Source organism: Ovis canadensis, chromosome 3 (assembly GCF_042477335.2).
Source record: "Ovis canadensis isolate MfBH-ARS-UI-01 breed Bighorn chromosome 3, ARS-UI_OviCan_v2, whole genome shotgun sequence".
NCBI lineage: Eukaryota > Metazoa > Chordata > Mammalia > Artiodactyla > Bovidae > Ovis > Ovis canadensis.
In genome coordinates, this window is record NC_091247.1 from 148,976,718 (window position 1) to 148,995,016 (window position 18,299).

Consider the following 18,299-nt stretch of genomic DNA (forward strand, 5'->3'; position numbering starts at 1 on the left):
GTACTGTTGAATAATCTTACTTCGCTATACTAGACAGATTTTTTAAAAATTGAGTCACTAAAACTATAATCTTTTAATAAACATTGTATATAGTATAAATCACTCATTTATGATAGGAAATATATACTCCAAATTTTTGACAGAATGCTATGTGCTAGCCAGTAGGTGACTTCCTAATACCTCTCTAAAACTAGTATATTATTATCTTAATTTCTTAGAAAATTAATTAATATAAAGACAGAAAAATAGAGTGATATGTAGGCCATGTTAATATCCTATTATGGAACCATTCATTTGATGAATCTAAAATGAATAGCTATCAATTATTTAGCACTTTCATGTCCTGATCTTCTTTTAGGCACTGGGATATGAGGATAATTTTTAAAATGGTTGTAATGAATGCTAATTCCACCTATATTATGCATGAGAAAGAAGAAAGACTTACATTGGCTTTGGATAAATAAAACAAGCCACTTAATTTAATTAGTCAAATATTTGTGTTTAATGATTTTTTTAAAATTTATTTATTTTTGATTGCACTGGGTCTCTGTTGCTACGCTCAGGCTTTCCATAGTTGCAGCAAACTGGGTTTCCTCTTTATTGCAATGTTCAGCCTTCTCATTGCAGTGGCTTCTCTTGTTGCAGAGCACAGGTTCTAGGCGCATGCGCTTCAGTAGTTGGCAATACGCAAGCGCAGTAGTTGTGACGCACAGGCTTACTTGCTCTGCAGTATGTGGAATCTTCCCGGACCAGGGATCAACGCCCTGTCCCCTTTATTCGCAGCAGGTTTCCTATCCACTGCACCACCAGGGAAGTCCCCTGTTTAATGATTTTCAGTACCTTTCTCTCCATAGGGAATTTGGAAATCATTGTTTAAAGATACACTTCTGATCAGGTGCTAATAAATATAAAGTATGTCTTTAAAATATACTTTCACAATTTTCCAAAATGAAAGTAACTTTTTCAGTTGTGAGTTAATTCTTGTGAAAATTCAAATAATTTGAAAATTTTGAAGAGATACGAACTTTTAATATTTGATAATTTCCTGCCAGACTTTAGTTCTGTGTGGGTTTCAGAAATAGGTTCATTAATTATACATGCTGCTTTGCCACCTGCTGTTCTCATGTAATAGATATACTCAACATCTTTTTATCTTTGTAAATTTAGATTTCCCTTCATGGATACATGGCTATGTATCTTTTGATAGGATACCATATACATTATGTAGTTATTACCTATTACAGTACTAATTTTCAAAATTTTGTCTTTTAAAAAAAAGGATGGAACTGAAACTTTGATTTATTTTTGAAGAAATGTTGAGAGTTATGAAGAAAGGATAAACTTTAAGCTTTAGAAGTTCTGATTATGTACTCCACTGAATAAACCAACGTAATATTCTCTTTGAAGCCACATAGTTTTTATCTTCCTTCTTATTTTTAGTGTACGCAAACGTGTGGAGGAGGAATAAAATCAAGATTTGTAATATGCCAGTTTCCCGATGGCCAGCTGTCACAAGAGCAAAACTGTGAAATGTTGAACAAGCCGCCTAGTGTGGTACAGTGTCATATACATGCTTGCCCTGATGACGTATCATGGCATCGGGGACCATGGAAATCGGTACGATAGTACTTTTACTTTTATCCTTCTGTTTTGTTTTATTCTGTCCCTTTTTCTTTAATTTTCTCTCTTTATAAATTGTGATGCACACATTTTATCTTCCAATATTTTTTTAAAGCAGACCATTGGCCCTCTTGGCGTATGTCATTAAATTTGACAGTTTGAAAGAGAATTCATTCAAGTACTGTAATATATATATATATATATATATATATAATAGTTTTACATGTATTTAATTTTTATAAGTGAATTTTGAACCATAGCACTAATCTAATGGAAGTGTTTTTCTCCAGTACCCTTTTGGCTTGCCACAAACTAATGGAAAATGTTTTGCTATTTACATTTGTACATAATGTTAACATTGTGCTTGTAACAATGGCAAGTTAAGGCTGTGTCTTGTTTGAGTGTATAACTATTTGTGGCTTTTGTCTGTCAATGTCCAGTAACTGATCTAAAAGCAAATAACATTTTTAGCATTGTTAAACTTTAATAGTTTGTTTGGAAATGTGAAAATATTGTATTAAAAAAGAGAAATTTACTTACACAAAGTAAATTAATTGTTTACAATTTGTTACATACATCATGAAAAAGTATGATTTATATAGTAATTTATATGAATGTTCATATCTTCCACTGTGTGGAGTTACTGTGTTTTGGGCTGTTTTAATTTTTTATTTTTTGAAGCCATAGACAAAAATTCATAAATAGCCATGAATGATTAATTTCTTCTAGTATTTTTCAACTACCCAGGCTTTGAAGAATAATTAATATATAGATACATTGAAACTAGCATTATGATCAATTTTGATATTTTAAATACAAACAACCAAGTACACTTCTTTCCAGTGATAAAATGATTGGAGTCTATAATCTATTTATAATTAAGATTATAAAGTTAAACAGTTCTTTATTTGGAAAATAATTAACTCTGATTTTATACCTGAACCTGATGTATGCACTTGTTTTGCTTCACCCAGGTCAAAGTTTTACAGTGAAATGTAAACCTGTTTCAATTCATGCTATTTGAAGAATAGGTCAAGTTCTAATTCAGACTAAATTCATCTTTTTAGTAATTATGACTGATACAATACAGCAGAGCATTTTAACTTTATGGGAAGATCTTAAATTGCTGCATTAGAATTAGAGAGCCATAACTTTTGGGTAACTAACAAAAGCATTTTGCTATGGAAAGCATTCACATATGTACTTAAAATGTTCACTGATCATCTGCTATATCCTAGGGACTATACTGTCATGATAACATAAAGACATATTTGTTACCCTATGGAGTTTACAATCTAATTGGAGAGATTTGACGTCCTGTAAGAAGTCACTATAGATTTTTTTCTGTTATTAGTTGTTTTTGGTTGGAAATTCACTTTCTCTGTACTATATCTGTTACGTTTTCTTTTGTTTTACTGGTTTAATTATAAGCCTAGTCATTAATAAGACTTAATCCATAGATTGCCTTCTTGGAATTTGCCTCAATTGGGACAGCAGACATAAAGGTTTTATTTTCCCTATTCATTCATGAATTCATTCATTCACAAAGCATTCAACATTTACTCATGGCTTCTGCTTTGTGCTATATATTGAAGTTCCTAAAATTAAGTGATTTGAATTAGATCTTCTATATCAGGGATCAGCAAATTATCAAACCTGGCCCATTGTCTATTTTTATAAACAACTTTTGTTGGAACACAGGCATGCACATTTTTTATGTATTATCTACGGCTGCTTTTGAGACTTTCTTAGACTCAATAGAGACTTTCTTTGACTCAATAGAGACTTTCTTTTACAATAGAGACTGACCCTCAAAGCCTGAGATACTTAATATTTGGTCTTTCTGGGGAAAGTTTGTTGATGCCTGTTCTATTTAATAAACATCATGAAACTTTAAAAATTTGACATACCTAAATTTATAGCATATTGGAATTGCAAATGTTCATTTGAAGTCAGTTTTAGGTTATTTGATCCTTTGTTTAATATTTTAAGGTTTATCAATCTTTTCTACATATTCACTATAGTATTTATATAATTTTGCTCCAGCTTTATTGAGATATGTAGTCATACTGTATAAGTTTAAAGTGTTCAACCTCACAAAATTTTGATTGTGTTGGATTGCATCAAATGCTATATTCCAATAATTTGTATCATGATGTTTCCTGGTATGTCATAAGTAAAAAACCCGAATGTTCACTAAAGACCCTTTGCAGAGATAACTTTGTCAACCTCACAAAAACAAGTGACCAAGAAAACAATAATTTCAAATTACAAAATAGTAAAACAGAAGTATATAATTCTTCATTGTTTATTACATGTCTGTCCCACAAAGGAGTTCATTGATTAATTCAGTCTTTGCACTATTAAAGAACTGTAAATTTTTTGATAAATTGAAGATAATTTTAAAATTACAATAATTTTATTTATTAACTTTTAATAAAGTAAATATATATCATTAAAGTTTCTGGATTTCTTATTATATGAAGAATTTTAATCCTTAAATTAGCCTTTTATATTAAAAGGGTTTAATTGATCTGAAGTTTTATTGTTAAAACCAGTTATAACCTTTTAATGTACCTCTTTCAGTGTTGCTACGTATTAGCCAGATTTCAGAATACCTCTTATTAACATGTCAGGTTAATATTCTTTAATGCATAACTTTATTTCAGAAGATCCTATTTACTAAGTTACAAAAGTAAGAAAATGTGTGTATATGTATATAAGTATACATATATAAATGACATGAAATCTTAAACACTTTTCATTTTAAAGTAAAATTAAAATACCAAGTGCTAAATAATTAAAATATACCTAGGAATGAAGTTGTAAATATACATTTAAATTTTCTCCATGTTAGAAACTGTGTTGTAATAATCTATAAGCATGATTAAAGAAAGAAAATAATCTTAACATATCTGTTAATGATTGCATTTTTGTGACTAGTCAATGTGAAATGATTGTATTTTAACCCTTGCTTATTAATGATGTGTTGTTGGCCTTGTGCTTTTCTTAATTCACATGTATATTGTATTTTTATTCCTTGAACCAATATCTAAAATGTTATAAGTCACTGAACCGATTCTGTATTGTAAAGAATGCCTCTTTTCTTTGGAGGGTTTTTTAAATAACAAATTGGTAATTTTTCTTATTAAACATTTAATTATTGAATAGTATATGCTTTCATAATTTTACTGAGTATGTATATAAGCTACTGTTATTTTTATATAATCCTATTAGAAACTAACATTGGTTTTTAAAAATGAGATTTATTGTTTAGCTATAAATTTTTAAATACTAGGAATTTTAATAATCATATATTATAAATATTGAATAAAAATTTATGATGTAAACAAACTTACTTAGTAAATTAATAGATGTACTCATGCCCAGGATAGTCTTTAAAAGGTGAGTAAAATTTTTATTTTTCTTTGATAAAGTGAGGGACACTACATGTAACATAGACTATTTTAGCAAATGCTCTTTAAATAAATTTATATAAATTTCTCTATATTTCCCCATAGGCCTCATTTAAGTGATTTATTTTCCTAGAATGTTTTCATTCTGTACATAAAATCAGTTTGTATTTGGTAAGACAATAATGTGCATTCCATTGTTTTCTGGAGTTAGTGATGATCCAACAGAAGTAAAGAGAATAATTTTTTCATTTAAAATTGTTTTTTCTTCTAAAATTGAGAAAATATTTTTTTAAAAAGATGAAAGCTTGGTACTTGAACCCTCTTGATCCTAGTGCTTTTCCCAAAGCATTTTTTAATAGAATAGTACCCTCCTGTAGCATTGTGTTAAAACGTATATATGTATACGTGTGTGTGTGTGTGTATGACTAAATTCCTATTAAGATACAATGGAATGTGACAAATAAAAACACTTTCAGAAATGAGCATGGGGTAGCTGCACACACCTAGTAAATTTGCAGTTTGTCAATTTAGCAGTTTTGTGTAACAGAAGAACATTGAGGGTCTGAGCAGAGGGGCTGGGCTCCCACTCTAGGTGGAATGCACTCGGAAAGGAACTTGTTACTGCGTCTGTTGCTCCTAAGTCCAGCAGCAACCAGGGGAACAAGGTAATGTGTGGGGAGATGGTTTCAAGAAGCTGTCAGTTCTTTGTAAAGTGGAATGTTCAATAAAACTATAGTAATTGGTTATTTTCTTAAATTTGGGAAGGACACACTTAAGTATAGCAAAGGGCTAGAAATCTACTTCATTACCAATTTATCATGGAAATCTACTGAAATGATGTTTCTATTTGTTATATTGCTATACCTTTCTATGGTACATTCAGTGACTCCCCCAAATTCTAAGCATTCCCTACATGTCAAGGGCATTGTGTTAGTCACTGGAAGTAAATCGGGCACAATCTCTGTGTATAAGGAATTTGCAGTTTGGTGGTGAATGTACTAAATAAACAGATTATCAGAAGCAGAATGAGATTCCTATCTCTTTTCAGTAACCACCTTGTGATTTATAATAGTGAAGACTCATAATATTAGGGGCTTAATAGACTATAATTATTCAAGAATTTGTAATGAGGATTGTACTTGACAACTTAATTATTATTCCAACAATTCCTTCGAGAAAGCCTAAACTAGTATGGTATATTCCATCACAACCTGGCAAGAGATGAGCGGTGTTGAAGTCTCTGTGCTAGAAGAATACTTTAGTTTTTGTGTAATTGCAGCATCTTTTTCTTTTTTTGTGTATGCACAGATTTCATGAATCACCAAAAGGGAGGATGTGGACCGATTTATAGTTTACCCTAGCTGTGATGCTTTGAAAACAGTTTTAGAGGCACAAATGGGCCTTGCAGGTTTGACATGTGCAATCTAGGCAAAACTGAAGGAGACAATCTAATGATGAGAATGTGAAAAAGACATTTGCATGTGTGTTTGATTGAGTGAAGTTAGAATGTAATTTGAAATAACTAAAAAGTTAATTATCATTACATTTATAGTTAACTAAAAGTTTATATAGTTTATAGTTAACTATAGTTTGTAGGTAACTAAAGAATATCATTAACTGGTGATATATGTATTTTTCTTAATATTAAAAAATAGACAATCATGTTTCTGTTGTAATTCTATTTTTCCAGGCATAGTGCTTCAAAATATTTAAGAATCTCTGGAAAGAGATTTTTAAACGTTTTAGAAGAACGTAGTCTCAGTATTCTACAATATCTGTGTGCTATATAAAACTATATATAAGATATATAGACATTATTAATATTAGCATATTTATTAGATACTCTGATTTTTTGTTATAATTTTGTATCAACATTTGGTAGTTTGAGAATAAGATTTAGTGCCTATATAATTAACAACAAAGTCAAACATTAACACAATTAATTTCTAATTTTTTAATTATATGTATATTTCTCAGTAAAATAGTTTGATCATATACCCTTATATAGTATTATGTAATCTATACATTATAAGCATAAACTAACATATAAATGTAATTTATAGAAGGTATCTTAAATAAGAATTTAAGAGGATAAGATGAATATTTAATATGTTTTTAATTTTATGGATAACAAAATTTTTCTCTATTTTTTCAATAGTGAGCTATTGTTATAGTCATCTCATTTTTAAAAAGTGGTAGAATGTTTCATTATTTTCATTAATTTGAAATCTTTGTTCAGCACAGTTAGAGTGGTTCAAAAGTCTGGTTTATTCTACTATGTGATTTCAATAGCTTCCATAGCTGAAAAAATTACTTTGCAAAAGTGCATATCTCCATGTAGCATTACCACTGAATGTTCCTGTTATAAACTAGTGATTCAGTTTAAATCCAATATTCTAATTACTGAAAAAATTTATTGAAATTTGACAAATTTCCATTTTCCATCCTGTCATTCACTTCTTGAAAAGTATTATACTAAAAGGAGTTATATCTTTGTATTTTAACGAATAGTGTTAAAACTCAGTGAAACTTTGAAAGATTTGGAAACAATTTAAAGATATTAGAAAATTTTGCTCCAAAGTTTTAAATACAATGGAGAGTTTTTATAGTTGGTATACTTATGGTAACAAATCCCATAACACTAGAAATACTTCCAAGCATTTCAAAGAAGGATTTGAAAGAAGCAGTTATTATTATTATTGTTGTTGTTTTTGATGCACCAGGCCTTAGTTGTGGCATGCAAACTCTTAGTTGAGGCATGTGGGCACTAGTTCCCTGACCAAGGATTGAACCCAGATCCTCTGCACTGGGAGTTCAGAGTCTTAACCACCAGACCACCAGGGAAGTCCCCCAAAGCAGTGTTTTCTCATCCAGTGCTAAATGTCTCCTTTGCCTTAAAGAGAGATTATGAGTCTATTTTTTTAAAGTGCCAGGTATCACATTTTTATCATTATCATAGAAAAAATTTGGCAAATTTTGAACAAGCCTCTTTTTGTAATAGAGTTAGTAATTACTTCATCTTCATGAGACCATTTGGTACTTTGAATACAGTATGTAAAACTCTGGAGAAGGGCATGGCAACCCACTGCAGCATTCTTGCCTGGAGAATCCCATGGACAGAGAAGCCTGACAGGCGACAGTCCACAGAGACACAGAGACTACACATGGCTACACATAGGCACATACACTATGGCTACAGTCCATAGCGTTGGCATGACTGAAGTGATTTAGCACACTGGGTCGAAAGCAGAAAAAAGAGCAGCAGCAGTGTGTATGACACTCGTCTCATTAGAGTGTTACAAATGTATAAATGTGTAACCATAATCGTTCATCTTTCTCAGTGGGTGTGTGTGACATGAGTACACTGAAGGTGAGTTGCAACTGATGATCTCCCTGCCAGGGTACCTGATGTATTATATGCTTGACATATCAGCCTGACATATAACTCCATATAGTAAGGCTTATTTTCTTTGGTAAAAACAAAGGTGAATGGAAATTATTAAAAATGTTTTGGGTACTCCATTGAATCACTTTGTCTCTGAGATACACTTAAAACTTAAAGGTTCAGTAACATCTCTAAAATCTCATACGCTACACAGTAAAGACTGGAATTATGTAATTTGTTTTCATAGACACTATCATCTGCTTCCTGGTTGTACTTCCCCACCCATAAGATTGTACTTAAACTCACCAATGTCCTTAAATCCAGTAGGAAATTATTCTATCATGTCCTATTGTGATATGACCTTTGTACTAAAGCTGGTATCATATTTTATATATATATATATAAAATATTATTTTCATATATTTGTGATAGTTCAGTGAAGTATTACAAAGTTTTTGGTTCAGTTCAGTTCAGTTCAGTCACTCAGTCGTGTCCGACTCTTTGCGACCCCATGAATCACAGCATGCCAGGCCTCCCTGTCTATCACCAACTCCTGGAGTTCACTCAGACTCACGGCCATCGAGTCCGTGATGCCATCCAGCCATCTCATCCTCGGTCGTCCCCTTCTTCTCCTGCTCGCAATCCCTCCCAGCATCAAAGTCTTTTCCAATGAGTCAACTCTTTGCATGAGGTGGCCAAAGAAATGGAGTTTCAGCTTTAGCATCATTCCTTCCAAAGAAATCCCAGGGCTGATCTCCTTCAAAATGGACTGGTTGGATCTCCTTGCAGTCCAAGGGACTCTCAAGAGTCTTCTCCAACACCACATTTCAAACGCATCAATTCTTCAGTGCTCAGCCTTCTTCACAGTCCAACTCTCACATCCATACATGACCACAGGAAAAACCATAGCCTTGACTAGACGAACCTTAGTCGGCAAAGTAATGTCCCTGCTTTTGAATATGCTATCTAGTTTGGTCATAACTTTTCTTCCAAGGAGTAAGCGTCTTTTAATTTCATGGCTGCAGTCACCATCTGCAGTGATTTTGGAGCCCCCCAAAATAAAGTCTGACACTGTTTCCACTGTTTCCCCATCCCATCTATTTCCCATGAAGTGATGGGACTGGATGCCATGATCTTCGTTTTCTGAATGTTGAGCTTTAAGCCAACTTTTTCACTCTCTTCTTTCACTTTCATCAAGAGGCTTTTTAGTTTCTCTTCACTTTCTGCCATAAGGGTGGTGTCATCTGCATATCTGAGGTGATTGATATTTCTCCTGGCAATCTTGATTCCAGCTTGTGTTTCTTCCAGCCCAGCATTTCTCATGATGTCCTCTGCATATAAGTTAAATAAGCAGGGTAACAATAGACAGCCTTGACGTACTCCTTTTTTCCTATTTGGAACCAGTCTGTTGTTGCATGTCCACTTCTAACTGTTGCTTCCTGACCTGCATACAGGTTTCTCAAGAGGCAGGTCAGGTGGTCTGGTATTCCCATCTCTCTCAGAATTTTCCACAGTTTATTGTGGTCCACACAGTCAAAGGCTTTGGCATAGTCAATAAAGCAGAAATAGATGTTTTTCTGGAGCTCTCTTTTTCGATAATCCAGCGGATGTTGGCAATTTGATCTCTGGTTCCTCTTCCTTTTCTAAAACAAGCTTGAACATCAGGAAGTTCATGGTTCACATATTGCTGAAGCCTGGCTTGGAGAATTTTGAGCATTACTCTACTAGCGTGTGAGATGAGTGCAATTGTGCTGTAGTTTGAGCATTCTTTGACATTGCCTTTCTTAGTGATTGGAATGAAAACTGACCTTTTCCAATCCTGTGGCCACTGCTGAGTTTTCCAAATTTGCTGGCATATTGAGTATAGCACTTTCACAGCATCATCTTTCAGGATTTGAAATAGCTCCACTGGAATGCCATCACCTCCACTAGCTTTGTTTGTAGTGATGCTTCCTAAGGCCCACTTGACTTCACATTCCAGGATGTCTGGCTCTAGATGAGTGATCACACCATCGTGATTATCTGGGTCATGAAGATCTTTTTTGTACAGTTCTGTGTATTCTTGCCACCTCTTCTTAATATCTTCTGCTTCTGTTAGGTCCAGACCATTTCTGTCCTTTATTGAGCCCATCTTTGCATGAAGTGTTCCTTGGTATCTCTAATTTTCTTGAAGTGATCTCTAGTCTTTCCTATTCTGTTGTTTTCCTCTATTTCTTTGCATTGATCGCTGAAGAAGGCTTTCTGATCTCTTCTTGCTATTCTTTGTAACTCTGCATTCAGATGCTTATATCTTTCCTTTTCTCCTTTGCTTTTCACGTCTCTTCTTTTCACAGCTATTTGTAAGGCCTCCCCAGACAGCTATTTTGCTTTTTTGTATTTCTTTTCCATGGGGATGGTCTTGATCCCTGTCTCCTGTACAATGTCATGAACCTCATTCCATAGTTCATCAGGCACTCTATCTATCAGATCTAGGCCCTTAAATCTATTTCTCACTTCCACTGTATAATCATAAGGGATTTGATTTAGGTCATACCTGAATGGTCTAGAGGTTTTCCCTACTTTCTTCAATTTGAGTCTGAATTTGGTTATAAGGAGTTCATGGTCTGAGCCACAGTCAGCTCCTGGTCTTGTTTTTGTTGACTGTATAGAGCTTCTTCATCTTTGGCTGCAAAGAATATAATCAATCTGATTTTGTTGTTGACCATTTGGTAATGTCCATGTGTAGAGTCTTCTCTTGTGTTGTTGGAAGAAGGTGTTTGCTATGACCAGTGCATTTTCTTGGCAAAACTCTTAGCCTTTGCCCTGCTTCATTCCACATTCCAAGGCCAAATTTGCCTGTTACTCCAGGTGTTTCTTGACTTCCTACTTTTGCATTCCAGTCCCCTATAATGAAAAGGACATCTTTTTTGAGTGTTAGTTCTAAAAGATCTTGTAGATCTGCATAGAACCATTCAACTTCAGCTTCTTCAGCGTTACTGGTTGGGCCATAGACTTGGATTACGGTGATATTGAATGATTTGCCTTGGAAACGAACAGAGATCATTCTGTCGTTTTTGAGATTGCATCGAAGTAGTGCATTTCAGACCCTTTTGTTGACCATGATGGCTACTCCATTTCTTCTGAGGGATTCCTGCCCACAGTAGTAGATATAATGGTTATCTGAGTTAAATTCACCCGTTCCAGTCCATTTTAGTTCGCTGATTCCTAGAATGTCAACATTCACTCTTGCCATCTCCTGTTTGACCACTTCCAATTTGCCTTAATTCATGGACCTGACATTCCAGGTTCCTATTCAATATTGCTCTTTACAGCTTTGGACCTTGCTTCTATCACCAGTCACATCCACAGCTGGGTGTTGTTTTTGCTTTGGCTCCATCCCTTCATTCTTTCTGGAGTTATTTCTCCACTGATCTCCAGTAGCGTGTTGGACACCTACTGACGTGGGGAGTTCCTCTTTCAGTATCCTATCATTTTGCCTTTTCATACTGTTCATGGGGTTCTCAAGGCAAGAATACTGAAGTGGTTTGCCATTCCCTTCTCCAATGGACCACATTCTGTCAGACCTGTCCACTATGACCCACCTGTCTTGGGTTGCCCCGCAGGCATGGCTTAGTTTCATTGAGTTAGACAAGGCGGTGGTCCTAGTGTGATTAGATTGAGTAGTTTTCTGTGAGTATGGTTTCAGTGTGTCTGCCCTCTGATGCCCTCTTGCAACACCTACCATCTTACTTGGGTTTCTCTTACCTTGGGCGTGGGGTATCTTTTCACGGCTGCTCCAGCAAAGCACAGCCGCTGCTCCTTACATTAGTTACATTAGTTTCATGTAAGAGAATATAATCTTTACTTCACCAAGAGAAATATAATTTTTCATTTACCAAAAAAGCTTTGAAGCAATACTGTTATTCTTAAGCCTCCTGAATCTTTAAATATCAAGTCTTTCCTACATCTTGAGATTAAGAATTGTGGTAGCATGCCTAGGTTTTGGTTAAAATGGCTATTGTTTAGCAGAGTAACCTTTGAAAAGTTACTTAACATTTCTAAGATTTTGTTTCTTAGAGTATAAAATAGTTCCTATCTAAAGAGGACATGTTTTAGTATTAAAAGGAACAGTAGGTAAAGTGGTTGACATACAGCTCATTACTTAAAGATTCCATTATTTTGATTTGTATTATCACTGATCTACTAAGAAGTACTGGATATTTATATAGCAGTTAGAATGTGTTAGTGATAGTTACGCAGCACTAGATGTGGAGGGTAAAAATACAAATGTATCAAGAGATAGAAGGTAGTACATATTACAGGTCAAGTACATATTACTGGTTAAGAAAAGACTGCTGTTGCTGAGTCACTTCAGTCATGTCCTACTCTGTGCAACCCCATACACGGCAGCCCACCAGGCTCCCCCATCCCTGGGATTCTCCAGACAGGAACACTGGAGTGGGTTGTCATTCCCTTCTCCAATGCATGAAAGTGAAAAGTGAAGATGAAGTCACTCAATCGTGTTTGACTCTTAGCAACCCCATGGACTGCAGCCCACCAGGCTCCTCCATCCATGGGATTTTCCAGGCGAGAGTACTGGAGTGGGGTGCCATTGCCTTCTCTGAAGAAAAGACTAAAACAACACAAATTATACATTTAATTATGACTATCATAAATTTGAGACAAATGTTTGCTTTAATGTGTGATTTATCAATAGCAGAAAATATAACTTTAACCTAGTTCCAGTTCAGTTCAGTACAGTTGCTCAGTTGTGTTGGACTCTTTGCGACCCCACAGACTGCAGCATGCCAGGCCTCCCTGTCCAACACAAACTCCCGGAGTTTACTCAAACTCATATCCATTGACTTTGATGCCACCCAACCACTTCTTCCTCTGTTGTCCCCTTCTCCTGCCTTCAATCTTTCCCAGCATCAGGGGATTTTCAAATGACTCAGTTCTTCCATCAGGTGGCCAAAGTATTGGAGTTCCAGCTTCAACATCAGTCCTTCCAATGAATATTCAGGACTGATTTCCTTTAGGATGGACTGGTTGGATCTCCTTGCAGTCCAAGGGACTCTCAAGAGTCTTCTCCACACCACATTTCAAAAGCATCCATTCTTCGGTGCTCAGCTCTCTTTATAGTCCAACTCTCACATACATACGTGACTACTGGAAAAGCCATAGCCTTGACTAGTAAGACCTTTGTTGGCAAAGTAATGTCTCTGCTTTTTAATATGCTGTCTAGGTTGGTCATAACTTTCCTTCCAAGAAGTAAGCGTCTTCATTTCATGGCTGCAATCCCCATCTGCAGTGATTTTGGAGCCCAAGAAAATAAAGTCTGTCAACGTTTCCACTGTTTCCCTATTTACCATGAAGTGATGGGACCAGATGCCATGATCTTCATTTTCTGAATGTTGAGCTTTAAGCCAACTTTTTCACTGTCCTCTTTCACTTTCATCAAGAGGCTCTCGAGTTCCTCTTCGCTTTCTGTCATAATAATGTCATCTGCATATCTGGCATTATTGATATTTCTCCCAGCAATCTTGATTCCAGCTTGTGCTTCATCCAGCCCAGCGTTTCTCATGATGTACTCTGGTTATAAGTTAAATATGCAGAATATTGACGTACTCCATTCCCAATTTGAGTACTCCTTTACCAATTTGAGTACTCCTTGGTGTACTCCTTTCCCAATTTGGAAACAGTCCATTGTTCCATGTCCAGTTCTAACTGTTGCTTCCTGACCTGCATACAGGTTTCTCAAGAGTCAGGTCAGGTGGTCTGGTATTCCCATCTCTCTCAGAATTTTCCACAGTTTATTGTGATCCACACAGTCAAAGACTTTGGCATAGTCAGTAAAGCAGAAAGAGATGTTTTTCTGGAACTCTCTTGCTTTTTTGATAATCCAGCGGATATTGGCAATTTGATCTCTGGTTCCTTTGCCTTTTCTAAAACAAGCTTGAACATCTGGAAGTTCACGGTTCACATACTGTTGAAGCCTGGCTTGGAGAAATTTTTTTTTAAATTTATTTATTTTAATTGGAGGTTAATTACTTTACAGGCTTGGAGAATTTTGAGCATCACTTTGCTAGCATGTGAGATGAGTGCAATTGTGAAGTATTTTGAGCTTTCTTTGGCATTGCCTTTCTTAGGGATTGGAATGAAAACTGACCTTTTCCAGGTCAGTTTTGAACCTAGTTCCAAAATCTAAATAAAAACATAATTGAAAATACTGTGACAAGTAATCAGATTTCTGGGGAACATAAATTTGGTCCAGTTATTAAAATTGCCAGAAAAAGGCTCATGTGCAGTAGAACCATTTTTGTTTATAGGCTGTAACTTTTTTCAGGGTATAAACATATTTGGGCCTCCCTGGTGGCTCAGTGGTGACCATCCACCAGCAATCTAGGAGACACAAGGTTGAGAAGATTCCCCTGGAGACGGAAATGGCAATCCACTCTGGTATCCTTGCTTAGAAAATCCCATGGACAGAGGAGCCAGGTGGGCCACAGTCCTAAGGGTCTCAAAAGAGTTCAATACAACTTAGCAACTAAAGAACAACAATATAAACATTCACAGAAGTGTCTTTCTTATGGTAGATTTTACCTATCATAAACAAACTGACAGGTAGAACCAAAAAGCATTTTCTGTGATTAAAGATTATTCACTATGTTTGGGATATCATTAAATATAGTGTGAGAATTAAAATGTGCCAATTATACTGTATAAATGGGTATGTGTGCTCTTTGAGAATATAGTCTACAGGAAAATGAAAGAATAAAAGGAAATTTTTACTGCCACACTAATAAAAAAATGTTTCCATGCTCTACCACCGAAGTTTGCACCCTTCCGTCTGAGGGAAACATTTTTACTGTTTATTCTTAGGCCTTTGGAGCATTTTCACATCTTGGAATAGGGAAGATAACCAGGCTTGGCTCCTCCCACATCAGTGTCCAAGCTCAAAAGAACAGTAGGAGTTCATATGGGCTCCTGTTTCCAAGTCAGCATTTTGCTGCAAGTTCTTAATTTTAGATGCAACCGGAAGACTGCATTCTTCTCGTCTCTGCTGACCCACAAGGTACCCCATAGAATCAGAACAACAACATCAAAAATCTTGAGGAAAGAGATCTAAATTAGATGAAGCTTTCCTTTCTGTATAATTTTTGTATAATTTTTTCATCCAACTCTACTTCATTCAGGTAACATAAACTGCATATTTAAATAATCTTTGTGTGTATTTGCTCATATATTTTTTCTATATACCATTTATTCAGTAAACATTTATAGATATGGTTTCTGACCTTGTTAAGTTTAGAATTCTCATTTATCTTTATTTCAGCACCTTTAACATGTGTGCATACTTTGATAGGAAATCTAGTTATTTTTGTTGATGCATAATTTAAACATGAAAATAATCCTAATATCTAAATTTCTGTTATGCTAAGAAGGATATGGTATTTATTTAGATATATTAAATAGGCTATTTAAGATTATGGTTTATACTGAGAAGAGCGCTGGAGATTTTTTTTTGTATTTTATGAAATTAAATATTTTCTTCAATTTAAGGAACTGCCTGCAATGTGGAAGACCTGGGTTCAATCCCTGGATTGGGAAGATTCCCCTGGAGAAGGGAAAGGCTACCCACTCCAGTATTCTGGCCTGGAGAATTCCATGGACTGTATAGTCCATGGGGTCGCAAAGAGTCAGACACGACTGAGTGACTTTCACTTTGACTTTCAAGTTTTTTTTGACTGTGTCACTATCAAACTATGAGGATTTCTTTATAGTTACTTTTAAAGTCAAAATATGGAGAAAACTTTTAAGTAAAACTCACTTCCTTATCTGTTGGGAAAATGTTTCCATATAGAGTGCTTAGGAAATTTCTAGAGGAGTTATTAAAAAGTTATTAAAGTTGGAATGTTTTTCGTTTACATCTGTTGTAATAAAAAGCAGATTTATCAGAAATTAAAGTTTAAAAGTCTGGGAATAACTTCAGGATTTCATTCAATACCTGTGTCATCGTAAATGAGGCAATATCAAAATATAAAATTGATTTGAAGTTCTTAAGAATTAAAGGATGGCATATTCTCTAACCAGAGGATGTCCTATGATTCACATGTGCAGAAATTTTCATTTTCTCATTTTAGTAAATAATACAATTTAAAAAATAAACCCCTAAATATATATATCTAAAGAGTTAGATTATTGTGATATTTGAAATATTTTTAAAAATACTGTTTTCTTACATTTTTTGGTATTATATCTTTAAAATTGGGAAAGACTTGCAATTTCCTCTTTCATATCCTACTACACAAAGCTTACATTATTAAGTTTCTCATCTGAATTATACACAGTTTCTATATTGATGAACATTTCTAAAGGTTGGAGACTATGCATAACATAACCCACTTCTTTCTAGGAAAGTTATGTGATTTCTGTTCTGTATTTTGAGCTGAAATTGATATATATGAAATATTCATCTGTAATTCATTCTGCACCCTGAAGTAGGAATACATCAAATTCCTCCTCCACAGGGCAAATATTTGAAGGCGGCTATATTTCTGTTTTCCTCATTAAATATATCTATTTTGTTCAGCTCTTCAATCATCACAATTGCCTTATCATTACTCTCATAAAATCTGACATCTAGAATTTCATTCATTGGCAAAAATGGTCTAACTGTTAAGAATATAGCTAGAAAGAATATTGCCACCTTTGATATGAACACTGTGCCCAATATAATCAATATTGCATCAAAATTCAGTTCCTAGTTGTCACCTAGTCTTTTTTTATACTAGTCTTACATCAATATAAGCCTAATATGTATAGTATATGATAGGGTTATGAATCATTTTATTTATCCATAGCAGTAGATATTTTTAAGCAAAAGTATAGAACGTCTATTTTTCTGTAATATTTTGGATTCACATATCTTTTTAAATTCTTATATCTGAATTTTATTTTTTAAATTTTTTCCAGTGAAAGGATTCATTTCATTTATTTTTAAAATTTTATGATTGACGTATAATTGTTTTACAATGTTGTATAAGTTTCTGCTGTACAGCAATGTGAATCAGCTGTAAGTATACATATATCCCCTCCCTCCTGAGCCTCCTCCACCCCATGCCATTCCTCTAGATCATCACAGAGCACTGAGCTGAGCTCCTTATGTTATACAGAAACTTTCCATTATCTGTCTGTATTACCATGGTAGTGTATATCTGTCAATGGTACTCTCCCAATTTATCCCTCTCCTTCTCCCTTTGTATCCACATTTCCGTTCTGCATATCTGCATCTCTGTTCCTGTCGTGCAAATAGGTTCATCTGTCCTGCTTGTCTCGACTCCACATGTATGTGTTAATATATGAGACTTGTTTTTCTCTTTCTGACATACTTCATTATGTGTGACAGACTCTAGATCCATCCACATCACTACCAATGATCCCAATTTATTTCTTTTTATAGCTGAGTAGTATTCCATTGTATATATGTACCACAACTTCTTTATCCATTCATCTATTGATGAGCATTTAGGTTGCTTCCATGTCCTGGCTTTTGTAAATAGTGCTGCAAGGAACTTTGGGGTACATGTGTCTCTTTCAGTTATGGTTTTCTCAGATTATGAACCCAGTAGTGCAATTAATGGGTCATATAGTAGTACTATTTGTAGTTTTTTAAGGAACGTCTATACTGTTCTCCGGAGAAGCCAATGGCACCCCACTCCAGTACTCTTGCCTGGAAAATCCCATAGACGGAGAAGCCTGGTGGGCTGCAATCCATGAGGTCACTGAGTCGGACACCACTGAGCGACTTCACTTTCACTTTTCACTTTCATGCATTGGAGAAGGAAATGGCAACCCACTCCAGTGTTCTTGCCTGGAGAATCCCAGGGATGGGGGAG

At 34.8% G+C, this 18,299-nt stretch overlaps 1 protein-coding gene across 3 annotated transcripts in view; it reads left to right on the plus strand.

Moving 5' to 3' along the window:
- Positions 1-18,299, plus strand: part of ADAMTS20 (ADAM metallopeptidase with thrombospondin type 1 motif 20) — a 203,704-nt gene that overhangs the window by 111,250 nt on the left and 74,155 nt on the right. For all 3 annotated transcript variants that reach the window (XM_069584522.1, XM_069584523.1, XM_069584524.1), the window contains one exon: positions 1,441-1,617. In XM_069584522.1, coding sequence (XP_069440623.1) covers positions 1,441-1,617 — 177 coding nt within the window. The remainder of the gene's footprint in view (positions 1-1,440; positions 1,618-18,299) is intronic.